Source organism: Eptesicus fuscus, chromosome 2, assembly GCF_027574615.1.
Source record: "Eptesicus fuscus isolate TK198812 chromosome 2, DD_ASM_mEF_20220401, whole genome shotgun sequence".
In the NCBI taxonomy this organism is placed as follows: Eukaryota; Metazoa; Chordata; class Mammalia; order Chiroptera; family Vespertilionidae; genus Eptesicus; species Eptesicus fuscus.
The window spans coordinates 106,704,657-106,721,468 of NC_072474.1; the positions used below are offsets into that span (position 1 = coordinate 106,704,657).

General features: G+C 41.3%; 1 protein-coding gene across 2 annotated transcripts in view; it reads right to left on the reverse strand.

Annotated features, from left to right (window-relative positions):
* The window catches only part of SLIT2 (slit guidance ligand 2), a 343,264-nt gene that overhangs the window by 68,014 nt on the left and 258,438 nt on the right, over positions 1-16,812 (reverse strand). For both annotated transcript variants that reach the window (XM_008140178.3, XM_008140176.3), the window contains 7 exons: positions 16,300-16,443; positions 14,539-14,705; positions 13,313-13,445; positions 9,141-9,209; positions 4,656-4,727; positions 3,112-3,183; positions 1,382-1,453 (listed from right to left, as the gene is read on the reverse strand). In XM_008140178.3, coding sequence (XP_008138400.2) covers positions 1,382-1,453; positions 3,112-3,183; positions 4,656-4,727; positions 9,141-9,209; positions 13,313-13,445; positions 14,539-14,705; positions 16,300-16,443 — 729 coding nt within the window. The remainder of the gene's footprint in view (positions 1-1,381; positions 1,454-3,111; positions 3,184-4,655; positions 4,728-9,140; positions 9,210-13,312; positions 13,446-14,538; positions 14,706-16,299; positions 16,444-16,812) is intronic.

Here is a 16,812-nt window from a genome sequence, read left to right on the forward strand (position 1 = left end):
GAAGAGACAAATGCACACATTAAATACGTGAGTGAACGGAACACAGGACAAAGAAGTTCAAATTGCCCTCACTGTGAGCGAGGCGGCCACAGAAAGGGATGCTCCCCTGAGCTCGAGCCACGCTGCCCAGGGCAGCAATTCCTGCGCCATCACCCTGACCTAGCGGATGGGATGGCTGCTTCCTTTTTTAAGCTGTACAGTCTGGTCTGCCAGAGAGCACCACAGTCTTGCACCCGGAGCTACTGGCTTTCATTAACATCGTGTCTCAGGCAAATGACACCCCTGAGTGGTCCTGATGTTGACTTTGAGGTGCTGGGGTTCAAATATGGAAAACATGGAGGTCTTGCCTCCTGCGACCTAATCGTTTAGTTGGAAGGCTTATTAGCTGCAGGCACCAAACAATCAGATGTGCAATGCCTGCGTGAAGAACACAGCCCCATAACCCACATTCAGATGTAGCACGACTGACAACTAACTCCTATCCTCCGCCCATCCCCCTTTCTCAAGTTGCGACAGTCTTATCTTGGGGTTTGGTGGGTTTGGGAGGGAAGAGCAAAACCAAGAGGGAACATGGCAGGCAACCTCTCTGGGGAAATGGGAGCCCAGTGACACTGGTATTTAAGCCAAAGCAGAGACCCGCTCCCCGGGAATGCCCATGCAGCCTGCCCCAGGAAGGCTGTGGTTCCCCGGACCGTTCCCCCGACCTCCGTCCAGGTTGGCCATGGCCTTAACAGTACAAGTGAAAATAACAGAATCATGAAATTTGACCCCGCTGAGTTTTTGGACACCATTTATCCCATCTTTTTAGTTTTTAAAATTGCACATCCAGGAAATATGGAGGTACAAATGGCTGCTATAACAAAGAACACAAACAAAAGTGTTTCACCCAAATGTGAGGATTTGGCTATTGCCCTCTACCCCATTATAAAGTTGTGATCTCTGCCTCATTTATTTCTGCATGCAACCATAGTCATTGCTGAGTAATATTGGCTAAATAAATGAATCCTGGGGGAGGCAATCAGGGTAGGCTTCATGGAAGAGGTGATACTTGGGATGTGTCTTAGAACAACTGGGTTTGGAGAGACTGAATGGAAGGAGAGCCAATATTTTAGAATCAGAGAACATCAAGAGCAAAGGCATTGGCTAGGACGTTGGGTAAGCAAAGAGAACTCAACTAATGGGGGGTATGGGCCAAAAGAATATATGAAGGCTATCTTGTGGAGTTCACCATATCTACATTGAAAATCTTTATATTTTCTTTAAAATGATCCATTCACATGTGATGATGTGACAATAAAAGGGGCAGCAGAGGATGCACGTTGCAAACTCGCTTGCCAGGGACAGCTGGAGCCTAAACCCACATCAAGAACTAGGTACTCACAGGTGTGATAATGCAGAAAGGTCGTTGAAAGCACCTTCAGGCACAACAGAAATGTCATTTCCATGTAAAGAACTAAAACAAGAAAAAGAAAATTAAATTTCCTATAAATCAGAGAGTTCTGAAAAATCCCCATGTATGTATATGAAACTTCAGTTGATGATAAGCATTTTAAATCAGTGCAGACAAGATGGTCTGGTCAATAAATAGCTTTGGTATCTATTGCGGAAAGCAAAAAATTAGTTCCTACCTCAAGTCATATGCATAAAATAAATTCTAGGTTGAAGAGTTAAATGTAAAAATAAAACTGAAGTGTAGTAAGAGAAATTACAGAAGAGTTCCGTCTTATAAATAGGATAGGAAAGGTTTTCAAAATCATTGTGTAAAACTCAGTAACCATAATGAAAAGGAGTGACAAATTTTTGACAACATAAAATATATTCATACTATAAAAGATTACATATAAAGAACAGGATGAGAAATATTTGCAACACATATAAGATACAAGGGATAATTCCTTTGTGAAAAGACCTGCAAACTTATCGAGTCAAATGCTAGATGCACAAAGATATGTAAGTTAATAAGGAAAATACAAAGTACCCAGTAAAAATTGGGCAACGATATGATCAGGCTCATAGATTAAGCAGCACAAATGCTCAATAAACAAAACATATTCAAATGCTTGAGTAATTGGAATTGCAAATTAAATCAGAAATGGGAATTAAAGTTGCTTTTGTCATATGACGAAAATGAAAGGATTGATAATATCCAATCCTTTTAGGAGTGTTTTAAAGCAGATACTCTATTAAATAGTTGGTGGAAAAAATAAATTTGTAAATTGTGTATTCTCCCAGTACACTTGACATTAACTTCCCCTGCAAATCACTGCTGAATACTAGCACATTTGTACCAAAGTGTGGGCTGTTCTTTAGAGTGATGAACAGAATTATGAAAATTTGGAAGTAAAACAAATGATAGTAAAGATGTGACCAAAAAAGAACAATTCCTATTTATGGCTTTTAAAATTGATATAGCCAGGGAATATGTATATCATCAAAAGAACCAAATGCGTTGCCCTTGCCAGTTTTGCTCTGTGGATAGAGTGTCAGCCTGTGGACTGAAGGGTTCCGGATTCGATTCTGGTCAAGGGCATATGCCTGGGTTGTGGGCTCAATCCCCAGTTGAGGGTGTACAGGAGGCAACCGTTCAATGATTTTCTCTCATCATTGATATTTCTCTCTCTCTCTTTCTTGCCATTCCTCTCTGAAATCAAGAAAAATTTATTAAAAACAAAAACAAACAAAAACCAAATGTGTATAAGGGAGGACCAGGAAAGAACATCAAATTGGATAATGGTAAATTCTTGGGGAGGGTACGGGGCTTGAGGATCATGTTTTACTTTATATACTTTAAAAATTCACTTATTATGTAATCAGCAAAGACAGCATTTCCTACATTTCTTTCAAAATTAGTTGACTCTATGTAAAACACACCTCTAAATATTGTATATTATCAAATAAACAACTATAGCAAAAACATGACAGAAGAGAAAATTATATTGTCCAAATTAAAGCTGATGAACAGTGATGTAGTTAGATATGGTTTCCAAATTTGTAGTAAATCCTAATGCATATAACCGAACACACCCCAGGATCGACAAAGCAGTTAAGCCAGTAGTAAATAGACAACTCAATCCCTGAGAAGAGTTTCTTTGTTGAACATCAGATGCTTACAGTAATCTAAGAGACTTCAATCCATCGAAGGTTCGCGGAGGAATACATCTCAGACGGTTGTAACTAAGAATCCTGAAAGCATATAGAAGCCAAGTGGTCTTACTCAGGCATCCCAAAAGGGCAGGATGTCATTTTTAAAATAAAGTGGCTAAGAAGAAGGTTATTTTAGTATATTATAAATTGAGAATATTGACACATAATCTATACAGGCAATCCTTGGGTTATGTCGGAGATCTGTTCCTATGGCGCGACATAGCTCTGTTTTTTGTCGTAAGTCGGAACCCACCTACATAAGCACCTACGTCACTCACATGGAGCACATTCACAGCAGTAATGAAGTGAAACAGTAACAAAATTTAAAAGCAAGATAACAATTCCTGACCTTTACTTGTGGTAAATAAATAAAAAACATAAAGCACATATGTACATATGTAGAAATAACGGAACTTTTTTTAATAAATACTGTAAATGGGAGATGGTGACGTAACCACGAAACGACTAAGTCGAGTCTGATGTAACCTGAGGACTGCCTATACTAATAAAAGCCTAGGTGGCCCTCGCACCCTCGCGTCATCACAAGATGGCTGCCCCCACATCATCACAAGATGGCTGCCCCCACGTCATCACAAGATGGTCACCCCCACATCGTCACAAGATGGCCACCACAAGATGGCCATCACAAGATGGTCACCACAAGTTGGCCTGCAGGGGAGGGGAGTTAGGGGCAACCAGGCCTGCAGGGGAGGGCAGCTGGGGGCGATTGAGCCGGCAGGGGAGGGCAGTTGGGGGTGATCGGGCCAGCAGGGGAAGGCAGTTGGGAGCCATTGGGCTAGCAGGGCAGGGCATTTGGGGGCCATTGGGCTGGCAGGGGAGGGCAGTTGAGGGCCATCAGGCTGGCAGGGGAAGGCAGTTGGGGGCCATTGGGCCAGCAGGGGAGCAGTTAGGCGTCGATCTGGCTGGCAGGGGAGCTGTTAGGGGGCGATCAGTCTGGCAGGTAGAAGTGGTTAGGAGCAATAAGGCAGGCAGGCGAGTGGTTAAGAGGCAGCAGTTCTGGATTGTGAGAGGGATGTCTGACTGCTGGTTTAGGCCCGATCCCGCAGGTGCAGGCTGGGCTTAGGGACACCCCCGCAGTACACAAATTTTGTGCACCGGGCCTCTAGTATTTAAAAAATATTGTACTGTTTTAATGAAACCACCTATATATTTCCTAAGTACAGCCCAGAAAGCTTCCTATCTCCACAGGTGTTGATGCATCAACTATGCCCTCCTGAAGGTGACCTTCTGCATACATTTGCTTAAGCATCTCTCCTAACCTCACCACAGGTGTAAATATCACTTCTGTCTTTTATAGAACCAAACACCTTTTGTAATGTCTGTGTTTGTTGGCTGATTGAGGTATTATTTGTCTGTTTCTCCCAGCAACTATTTACATTCCTCAAGGGTAAAAATGCTATCTGTCTTGTTCACCAGGAATGTCCAGTGCCTAGAAAATGCACTGTGCCCAGTGAATTATTGAAAACTTGGTACCGCACTTTCACACTCACAAGGTAAGGAGCTGGGTCATGTTGCTGAAGCTCTGGTTAGAAAGGGTGCTTATTCGGTTGTTACTTAAGTCTCTGAAAGAGAAAAAGAAGGAAATGGAGTCTATTGTTAGCACAGAAATGGAAATATTCATGATTCATAGAAAGAGAAGGTCTATTTGTTCAAGGTCATAGCAACAATTTTAGCGCTCAGCTTTTATCTGAAAATAACAAGACATCAGGCAACCTTCTGGAATAGACTATAATGTTATTCACGATTCATACACCTTGCTTTGGCCAATGAGGTGTAGGCACCAAAGCCTGTTTCACTTCAGAAAAGATTTAGAGTGAGCTCACTTTTCCCATGTCCTTTCTCCTCTCTCTCCTGTAAGACTTGTGACCTTCCCCAGACCCTGTGACTGTTGCCTGGTCCCAGAACAAAGGCACGTGCAGGCCAGTTACAATGGACACATTGTATGAGGGGATATAAACCTATGTCTTCGAAAGTTCCATCAGTTACACATACTTATCTTCTTGGGAATATATCCTCACCAATATATCCTATCTTTCTCACCCTCTCCCTTCCTCTCTGAAATCAATAAAAACACATTTTAAAAACCACCACCACCAACAACAAAATGTCTTAATTAAAAACTCTGCCCTACCCTTGACAGTTTGGCTCAGTGGATAGAGCATTGGCCTGTGGACTGAAGGGTCCTGGGTTCGATTCTGGTCAAGGGCACATGCTCAGGTTGCGGGCTCGATCCCCAGTAGGGGGCATGCAGGAGGAAGTCAATCAATGATTCTCTCTCATCATTGATGTTTCTATCTGTCTCCCTCTCCTTTCCTCTCTGAAATCATTAAAAATAGATTTAAAAAAATAATTTTGCCCTTGGCCAAAGTCACCAATATATACTAGGTCTTCAGTAAATATCTATTTATTGAATGATAAGTAAATGATAGAGATGTGAATTATTTACCAAAGCTAAATGGCTATTTATAAGTGTATTTTGTACTATGGGTTATAATTTATATTCAGTGTACTTGATCTTATTTTTGTTATATATATATATGTGATATATATAATATAATGGCATAATATATTATAAATATAATACATAATGTAATATAATAATATATAACATTTACATATAAATATTTTGCATTTTGCTTTAGGAAAAATTATGAATATATACACATATATATATACTAGAGGCCCGGTGCACGAAATTCGTGCACTGGGGAGAGTGGGGGTGTGTGTGCCCCTCAGCCCAATCTGCACCCTCTTCAATCTGGGACCCCTCAGGGGATGTCCAACTTCCAGCAGTCGGACATCCTTCTCACAATCCGGAACTGCTGGCTCCCAACCACTCACCTGCCTGCCTGCTTGATTGTCCCTAACCCCACTGCCTGCCTGCCTGCTCGCCCCTACCTTGATCTCTTGCCAGCCTGATTGCCCCTACCTTGCCCTCCCCTATCAGCCTGATCACCCCAAACTGCCTGTGCCTTGGCCCCCAGTCTGGCCTCCCTCTGGAGGCACCACCCCCATAACCCCAATGCTGCTGCCACTGCAGCTGGTTATGGCTGCCTGAGCCTTGGCCTTTGTAGCCACTGCAGCTTTGTCTGGAAAGATGTCCGGAAGACAACCACTCTAATTAGCATATTACCCTTTTATTAGTATAGATACAACAATGACACAGATATTAGTGAAGGTGTATATATTCACTAATGTTTTCCTAAAGCAAAATGCCAAATATATAAATAACAGGAAGATTCATGAATAAATAATTTAGGGTTTCATTTATGTTCATTTATGTGTGTGTATTTATATTCACTAAACTTTTCTGAAGTAAAATATATGAATCGTTAAATGCAAGATCTGGAATAGCTAATTATCCATTCCTTTATTAAAGTAGCAAAAATATCACTAAAATGGACCAATTAAATTATGAAAATAGTAGGGATGTTATAGAAGCTCTAAAATCCATGTTCTCAACTGCTGAAGTACTGTACCTACATTTTAAAGGGAAATAAATATATCTATATCAGCAAAATGACTCCTTGGTAAAACCATTTGTGGATCTACAAATTCTCATTTTTCATTTTCAAATTAGTTTTAAATAATCACGCACTGCCCTGCAAATGACCCGATTCTGCTGAAGTGACCCTTTGGAAACTGAAGCAATTTAATGGTTTATTTAACAGAACAAAATGCATGTGATCGCTTCTTGCTGCTGTTAAACAAGTAACTACGGCAGAACAAGGCGCCTTGGAGGGTATTCCTTTTTCCTTAATTTCATAGTTTGTCATCCAAACAGTCCTGGATGCTTCCTACAAAGTGTTTTCCCGTATTTTTTAAGGAAAATTGAAAATCGTAAGCATCATTTTAACTAACCTCCACCCCCCTAGGGGAGCGATTTTCAACCCTTTTTCATTTCATGGCACACAAACTCATTATTAAAATTCTGCAGAACACCAAAACTATATTATAAGTAGAGGCCCGGTGCACAAAATTCGTGCATGGGTGGGGTCCCTAGGCCTGGCCAGTGATCAGGGCCAATCAGGGCCAGCCCGGAGAGGAGGCGATGGCCGCCGGACCGGGTGCAGAAGGAATAGATGCCAGATGCTGATCCTGCCATCGTTGGCGCCCTGCCACCATGCTGTTCCCAGCCTCCCTCCTCCTCCTTCCCTTGCTGCCACACCGCCACCGCAGTGGGCAGGCGGTGGGCGGGCCGATTGGGGCATGCCGGCCAGGGGGAGGGACAAAGCACAAAGGTTGGCTGTCAGCCCCAAGGAGGGAGCCAGCCCTCGGCCACCCTGGGAAAGGAGCCGCGTCCGCTGCCACCCACCCCTGGTTCCCCGCCCCAGCCTGGGACCTGGCCTGGGGGAGGAACCGCAGGAGGTTGTCTGGCCATGGGAGGTTGGCTGTGGGAGCACACTGACCACCAAGGGGCAGCTCCTGCATTAAGCATCTGCCCCCTGGTGGTCAGTGTGCTTCATAGTGACTGCTCGTTCCGGTCGCTTAGACTTGTGTGTGTGTGTGTGTGTGTGTGTGTATGTATATATATATATATATATATGTTTGCCGACTTCACAAAAAATAGGTATACCTTTGTTATTATTAATCCTCACTCAAGGATAGATTTTTTTTAGAGAGTGTGGAAGAGAGGAAAGGAGGGAGGGAGAGAGACAGAGAGAGAGAGAGAAACCAACAATGTGAGAGAGACACCTTATTGGTTTCCCCCCACATGTGCCCCAATTGAGGCTGGAGATAGTACATACCCCTTGAGTAGGAATCAAACCCATGACCCTTCAGTGCATGGGCTGACATTCCAACCACTGAGCAACATTGGCCAGGGAAGAAATAGGTATAATTTTGATACATTCAAAATTGCTGTCTATTGTTGTGTTGGCTATTGTCATTTTTCTAATTTGACAACCGAAGGGAAAAGAGATCAGTGCCCCTGGCTGAATTGTCAGGCATAGCATGTTTTAAAAATTATTGCAGCACTCCACTTGAAAATCGCTGCCAGAGGGTAATGTTTACGTTGAGAAATTCAACATCTTCTGCTTCCTTAGTTTCTAGAATTCACTAATTAGGAATAACCTCCACATCATAGGAATAATAGAAATCTTCCTCCTAAGCCAGTCATATTTACTCTAAAACCAGATAGACTTAAACTTAAGATAAAGTATTTCCCTTTACATTCACTATAGATGCTAATATTTTGTTTTGTGAGAAATGTTATCAGTTTCTATCAAGGTTACTCTAAGTGTGACATTGTATTGGGTGAGGTTATATATTTTTAAAAGTATTTTGCACATAACTAGATAGAAATTTTTGTGTGTTTAAATATAATCTTATATCTACTTTAAAGTGGTAAAAAATTATTTAAATACATGAATGAAAAAATATTTTATCTTAGGACATCAAACCAAACTAAAAAAAAAAAAAAATCAATGTTTTGAAATGTATGCTCAGAATGTCAGTGTTTTTGTCACATTTTCTTAAATACTGTAGAAGTAAACATAGATTTTATAAAATGAATTTGAATACTGGAAGCCCGTAACAATTCATAATTTATTATATAAGAGAATCAAACCTAATAAACTAGATTTATGTTTTCAGTGAGATTACTATCATCTACTATCTTTGGTTTAAAGTCAAGAATAAAAATATGTTTTTCTATCTTTCCTTGACTTGTCATAAAATAACCCATATTCATTATGAATAGTAGTACCCTTCTTACCAAATCTTTACAATCCTTTGGTAACAGAATTAATCGTATTTATACTTTGACAAGAGGACCTTTTCTAGGCCTCGCCATGGCCTGACTGATACATAGTGAAGCCGGATCGAGAGATCCAGAACCAGGTGAGCGAGGGGGAGCCTCTGACTGTGAATGAATTATATTATCTGAAAGGCTCACTACATCTCTGTCCCTTGCATCCCATTTTCATGAAATAGAATGAGAAGTCAAAGGTAGAAACATACCGTACGTTACTTACATAAGTGTTAAGTGTTTGTAGTTAGAGAGTTCCTTAGGAACCAGTGTGAATTGATTCCCATCCAGGTACCTAAAAACAAGGAAACAATATTATTATTATTATTATTATTATTATTGTTGTTGTTATTATTGTTTTAACCCTCATTTGAGGATATCTTTTCTGTTCATCTTGTGAGAGAGAGACAGACAGAGAGAGAGAGTCAGAGAGAGAGAGAGAGACAGAGAGAGAGAGAAAGGAAGGGAAGGAGGGAGAGAGGAAGGAAAGGAAGGAAGGAAGGGAGGGACAGAGGGAGGGAGGGGGGAGGAAGGAAGGAAGGAAGGAAGGAAGGAAGGAAGGAAGGAAGGAAGGAAGGAAGGAAGGAAGGAAGGAAGGAAGGTGCATGGATGTGAGAGAAACACATTCACTTGTTGCCTCCTGCACATGCCCAGAAAGGGGACAGGGATCAAACCTGCAACTGAGGTATATGCCCTTGACTGGGTAGTGAAACAGGGACCCTTCAGTCCATGGGCCGATGCTCTAACTACTGAGCAAAACCAGCTAGGGCATATTTTTAAAAAGTAACAGTAGCGTATCCTAGAATAGTTGAAGAATATTTCACTCTTATTGGAGGTAAGGAAGCACTTAGTGATTTTGACTTCAAGATGTCATGTCCATATCCCAGCTGGCGTGGCTCAGTGGTTGAGCGTTGAGTGGTTTGATTCCCGGTCAGGGCACATGCCTGGGTTGCAGGTTCGATCTCCAGTGTGGGGCATGCAGGAGGCAGCCAATCGATGACTCTCTCTCAACACTGATGTTTCTCTCTCTCTCTCCCTCTCCCTTCCTCTCTGAAATCAATAAAAAATATTTAAAAAAGTGATGTCATGTTCCTAGCTGAGATTGCTATTGAAGAGAAGAAAAAAAAAATGCTTTGTTCAATCCAGCAGATTCTTTTGTGGATCATGTGGGCTAAATTCTAAAATCCAGGAGAGACTGGCGAGTCCAGTTCTTCGTGGTTTTCTAAAAAGGCAGGCATGCGTCCAGCCATTTTCTTGTCAGCAAGAAGGTTCATTCAAATGACCACATTTGTCGTCAGAGTCCAGTTTGCTTGTGTTTATGTGGAGTCAGTACCGTGAAAGGCACTCACTATATGCAGAACCTTGCTGCTGAGGGCGAGACCACCCTTTGCCGCCGTAATATTATCAGCACATTAGTAAACAGCAATGCATGTTTTAAAGGAGATATTTGGAAATTTAAACTTAAGTAGATTTCAATTAATAATATTTTAAAATAGTTTTTACTCTTGGATATCTACTCGCTGATATTACTTGTAGGAGGTTTCTTAGAAAAATCACATTTACCAAGTGCACAAAAATAGCATCTATATGCAAAAGTAATAATCAAATAACCACACATAAATAAATTGTGCCTTTCTGAGGAGAGTCAGCAGAATAATCAGAGAATAGATAGGCTCAGGGCTAACTGGCAAGACACAAAAGTAAAGGAATGCTTAAATACCCATGACACACATGCATGCGTGCGTGCACGAGCGCGCCACACACACACACACACACACACACACACACACACACACACACACTAAATTCTATCTCCTCCCAAGGTTGTTCTCTCCCAGAATATGGACGGGGAGGGGAAAACATGCTTTCACTAACTTAGGCCATCTGTATAGAAGTGTCCACAATCAATTCTGGCACATGGGGCATGTGACCCTGCCCCCCGCCCCAGTTTTGTGGCCAATCTCAAGATCCAGGGTTGAGGTTATATTTGTGCAGAATACAGCAGTAGCTGAGAAATTGCCTAAGATAACAGTCTATTTCAACTATTTAAAAATGAAAGCAGTTATAAACAAGTCAGAAATTATCAAAGTACATAACAAATATTTGATTAAGAGCCAGCACATGAAATGAGACCTTATGCCTACTCAAAATTTCTATTTCAACTCCTCTCCCTCCTTTCTTCCTGTAGATAAATGTTTTCTTGTTACCACTAGAGGGCAGCATAATCCCATGTACTTCAACACTCCTCCTTTATTCCAGAATGTAGTGCTATGCATGTTTACATGTAAAACAATGTAAGAGGGAAATTATATGGAACTGATTAAAAATAATAGATACAGTTTGTTTAACATGTTCCACCAACATTATTTCACCACATTCTTTAATAATTCAATAAAATAAGCACATGGCATTTTTCTAATACATGCATATATATTACTGTAAAGAGAAATACTGCTGACTCAGTGTGGTTCTAAGAATAAGCTCTCTGGGGGAGTAAACCTAGAATTTATAAGAGATGAGTTCATTTTTTCATCTCTGTAATCTATTTTATTTAGCAAAAAAAGATTACTTTAAAACATTTGTAGAGAAATAAATGGAAGGCTTGACTATATGATAAAAAAAACCACGGAGATGGCATAGACAGGACATGGATCAAACAAGTTCTCAAATATGGTTTAGTAAGGAAATTAAAGAATGCTAAATATTTTAATGATTTTTAAAATACACTTTTATTGATTTCAGAGAGGAAGAGAGAGGGAAAGAGAGATAGAAACATCAATGATGAGAGAGAATCATCGATTGGCTGCCTCCTGCACACCCTCCACTGAGGATGGAGTTCACAACCCGGGCATGTATCCTGACCAGGAATCAGAACAGTGACCTCCTGGTTCATAGGTCGACATTCAACCACTGACCCATGCCAGCCAGGCAATTTTTTTTCAAAAAGCAAGGTCAAAATTATTTAATGGGAACCAGGTACAATGACTAAGAAATAGCCAGTTAAATGGTCCAAGAAGAGATTTAGCATCAAGACAATCTGAATGGTATGCTATGTCCTTGGCGGGGTGCACCTAGAATCAATGCATACAGACTATTCCTTCCCATCTAGCTTCCCAACTCTGGATGGATGGTAACCTTCTGAACTAAATACACATTAAAGTGAGAATTAAGTCTTTAATTACACACCGCGCACACACAAAACAGTGCTTATCGCTAACTAACAACTGTGACTAGGTAGTCAGAGAGAGAAACCGATCACCTCACAACTATTCATATCTGAGAGGGACCTTCTGTGCACACATGCTAAGATCACATGGTTTCTAAGTGGTCCATTCAGGACCAAATTGAGATTCACAGAACTGCACAGGATTTGAGAACAAGATTTTTGACAACTGAAGTGGCATCTTCTTAAACCCCATTAAGAATGCTCCGCATGGCCCAAAGTTTATCAAAACTGCTCACTGTGGGTGCTTGGATGCATCTGCTTTAATGACAGGTACGCATTTGCATGAGGTAGAGTTGGACTTAAATCGTTTTTGATGTACGGTTCCATACAGACAAAAATCAATGAGGAAAAATGACTTGATTGCACGTCAGGCATGTGTACATGGCCCTTGGTACCCAGACGAAGGAATGGAATAGAGCACGCATGCATTACCATTTAAGCAGTCTAGTCTCTGATTTATTCCATTTCCCACACATAGCACCACATAGCACGAAGCAGCTAAGGAGGTGTGGGCGGTGCTTAGTGTCTGGATATTGTGCACTGGCAATGCAATCTGTAGTTAAATGTCAGTCATGAAAATGTTAGAGATAATTGGCCCCACACCCTTTCCAAACCGAGGGACTCTGATTCAAGACCAAAGGGCAGTCACGCATTTCTTTTTAAGGATTATGCCGGCTTCTCCCACCTCCCAGATGTTAATGCACCACGTATGGTGAGATGTTCTCCCAGGAGACACAGTGGTAAGGGATACTTAACCAAATGGGATATCCCGACACTGTAGATAAACTAAATATACAGCATTTCCCACAGTGCACTGGATGGGACATTAGCCTTGCAGCATACTCCATGGGGAAAGGGCTATAGGAACAAATAAATATGGGAGCTACCTCACATTTTAACCATCCTCTCTTGGAGCTCCACAGTGCACCTTGGCATAATAAAGGCACTGAGAAGTCCTGCAGTGAAAGAAGAGAAACACACACAACCGGCATTTCCCAAGGTCTCTAAAGCAGCTTTTGGATTATTTGTTTAAGGTTTTATGTGGTACTAATTAATGGCCCCTAGACGGTAATCTGCAAACGGGACTGTAAAAACTTTGGGGTGAAGCCCATTTCCCTTGGGGTATGACATATTAATTATTCAGAAAAGAAAGAAAGACAAGCTTTACTTACAATTCAGTGACATCTTTTGGGATTCCTTTGGGCAAACCCTTCAAGCCCTTGTTGCTACACCGGACCACTGTATCCAAGCAGGTGCACTCGGCGGGACAGCGGGACAGCGGGGAACAGCTATTGTCATCATTTCCTAAATTGTCAAAAGACATACAGGGAAACCCAGATTTGCAGCTTTGAGGAGGTTAGAAATGATTTTATGGCTTTAAATTAACGTAACAAGCACCCAGCTCGGGCCGTATGATCACTGATGTGGAGGGCAGTAAGGATTTATAGACACCCCGCGTTTCATACAGCTCCATTTCCAGACAGCCTAGGGCAGAATTCCAGAAAATAATGTCCAATGTGTATCATCAATACCATGATAATAGTTACTGTCTTTGTGCAGTTATTTATATAAATTACACTTTTAATTAGAATATATGTGTTAACTGAATTAAGGAGACGGACGTGAAGAGACATAAAGGGACAGAGTTACTTCAAATGTTTCGCAAAAATGGTGTGGGTCCCTCATTTTAAAAAATATATTTTTATTGATTTCTGAGCGGGAGGGAGAGAGGGGGAGAGAGAGATAGAAACACCAATGTTGAGAGGGAATCATTGATCGGCTGCCTCCTGCATGCCCCACACTGGATCCAGCAAACCTGGGCATGTGCCCTGACTGGGATTCAAACCCTGACCTTCTGGTTCATAGGTCGATGTTCAACCACTGAGCCACGTCGGCCAGGCAGGGTCCCACATATTAAAGTATGAGCTCAAATAAGTTCTGCATTCACTGGCAATAATTACAGAACCTGTTTTGCCTACTGACAGGGTTACTCCAATAAAATGCCATGATACATAGAGTGCATGAAAAAGCGAAAATTATTGCTTTTGTTGGATTCACTAGCATTTCTATTTTAGAAGCCAATTGCTTTTCTCATTTGGAAATGATAGCTACTGGAAGAGATGCTTAGGGTAATAAAGAAATGTTAAAATGAAGCTGTAAAAACAGTATCAACCGCCAGTTGGAAATTGGAAAATCTACAGCCTTCAAAAGCACAAAGTAGATTTGGATAGGAAGGTGCCGTCTGAGAAAGGAAGTGTCCTCTGGCTAAAACATAACAAAGCAACGAAAAAGATGTGCAAGGACTATCTTTGGACAGTTCTGCGGGTCAGCTGCACCCTTAGCATCAGCACAGTCTCCTGGACGCCTGGGGACCACAGGTTGGGCGCAGCCCTCTTACCGTCATCGCAAGTGAAGTCTTGAATGGCCACGTCCTGGATGGGGATCTCTTTGAGGAAGTAGGGTTTCTGACAGCGAGGGTTGCCTGTTACAATTCTTTTCTTCCGGAGCCATTCTCCCAACCAAGCCAGGTAGCAGTTACAGTTGAAAGGATTGGCCAAGAGGTTTCTAAGCGCCGCATGCAAGCAATGCAGAGTTGAGTTCAGTCAGGGTTTCACCTCCTTATTTCTCAAAACCCCAGGCTACCATTTCCCATACGATTTCTGCTGAAATGGTTCCTTATGTTTCATATTCCCCTCCAGGCCCCGATTCATACCCCATCACAATATATGGGATGCACTTTTTTTTCTAAAGTATTTATGTGTAAAATTTACAAAAGAACAAGACTTTCATATACAGAATTCTTTCAAATAATTTCATGTGAAAAATAAAGCGAAAGCAGTAATTTAGGGCTTATGCAGTGGATCCTGAGGGATAGCTCATTAAGAGATCATTTAAACTTGTCTGAGGTCTGAGCTGCTGTCAGACTCCCCTGCCCTGATAATGCAGCAACTTAATATAAAGATGAAGGCTGATTACCTTATATTATTGAGTTTAACCTGACAACAGCTATTTCATTAATTTGTCATTTCAAGATTTCCATTTCTTATTTTCTCAAGAGAATAGGTTTCCCATCGAAGCTGACAGCTGAGTTGATTAAATGCCAGTTATAAAAATGAATTCCCTTCTACAAATCTCTGCACTTTTGGCATCTCACCACTTCAGCACAAACCTATTGACGATCCCATTATTTATAAACATGCCATGTTTAATATGCACAAATTAGTCACCCATGTAAAATGTCACATTTTATGTGGGAAGGGGATTAAGTACTTTCCTGATGGAGGGATGCTTTCCTCAAATTATATCTCCAGTGACTTGAGCTATGTTGAACATGCTTTTTCCCCCCCTTCTTTTTTCGTTCTTTCTAACTACCTTCAGAGTTAGACTAGTATGTCACCATTCCTGGGAAACCTGATTTGATTTGTCAGATTTATATTTTCAAACACTGCTTCTTATATGCTGATATGCAATATGCCTGCAATGCATTGTTTGGAGAGAGGGGTGTGTGTGTGTGTGTGTGTGTGTGTGTGTGTGTCTGTGTGTGTGTGTGTGTGTCTGTGTGTTTGACACTTTCTGAGTTCTGTGACTAGACCTAATGTACACAAAATATCCTTCTGGAAAAGCTCACCTGATTTCTTTAATATTTTCCTAATGTCACAGTTAATTTCCTCTAGTGAACAGCCCTTCTTGCTGGTCAGGTCACCCCGATGCAGCCCCTGTGACTGTGAATGGCCCTTGAGCATCAGGTGGTGGAAATGACCCTATCAACTCTGTTTGGATGATACTTATACTGAAGAGATGCCCGTGCAGGAACACTCGGGGAAATCTACAACATTTCCTTTGCTTGCAGCACAGTCAAGTTATAATAAAATTAAAATTTCTAAATGAAGCCACAGCACGTTATTATAAAAAAAAAAACTGATTAAACAATACTATGATCTTGGTTATATTTTCATATAAGATAGTATGTAATCTTTTTAGAGGAAGTTAAAGTAAGTTTAACTTGAAGAAATTTGTCTTAAAAACAACACCACCACTTAATCCTTGATCACATTTTTATGAAATGCCTAACAGTGCATTAAAGTGCTATCAATGAAAGTAATAAATGTAACACAGAGGCCCAACTAATACACAAATGAAGACTATTTTTCATACTCACAGAGTAGATAAGGAATGGAGAGTGTCAAAGGCCCCTGGCGCAATCGTAGTAATTTGATTATCATATAAGGAAAGCAGCCGCACAGAACTCAGCCCTATGAAGCTGTCATTCCCCACACAGCTGATGCGATTACTTCTCAACATCCTGAGGGGGGAAAAGAGAACATTGTTATGGAGACAAAGCATCAGGCAATCACTTTTGCCTCTTTGAGGACCAAGAGAACCCCTCTTTGCAAATCTGTAGCAGTCAGGGCTGTTTCCTAAATGTTCTCTAGTCATTAGGAATCTCTGTGGCTATGTCCTGAGAGCCTTGTGCAAAAATAAAACAATGATTACACTCAGTTACAAAAAGCAAGGTGAGCCTCGGTGTGGATTTCCAGCCCCACCTGATGAGGGTAGGATGCGTCCCTGGATGTCATAATTTTGTTTGCCTGATGACATAACGTCCTCAGGCACCTCCAGCTCTCTAAGCCCCTAAGGCTGTGTATTCACTGCAGTACTGCATTGAAGGTTG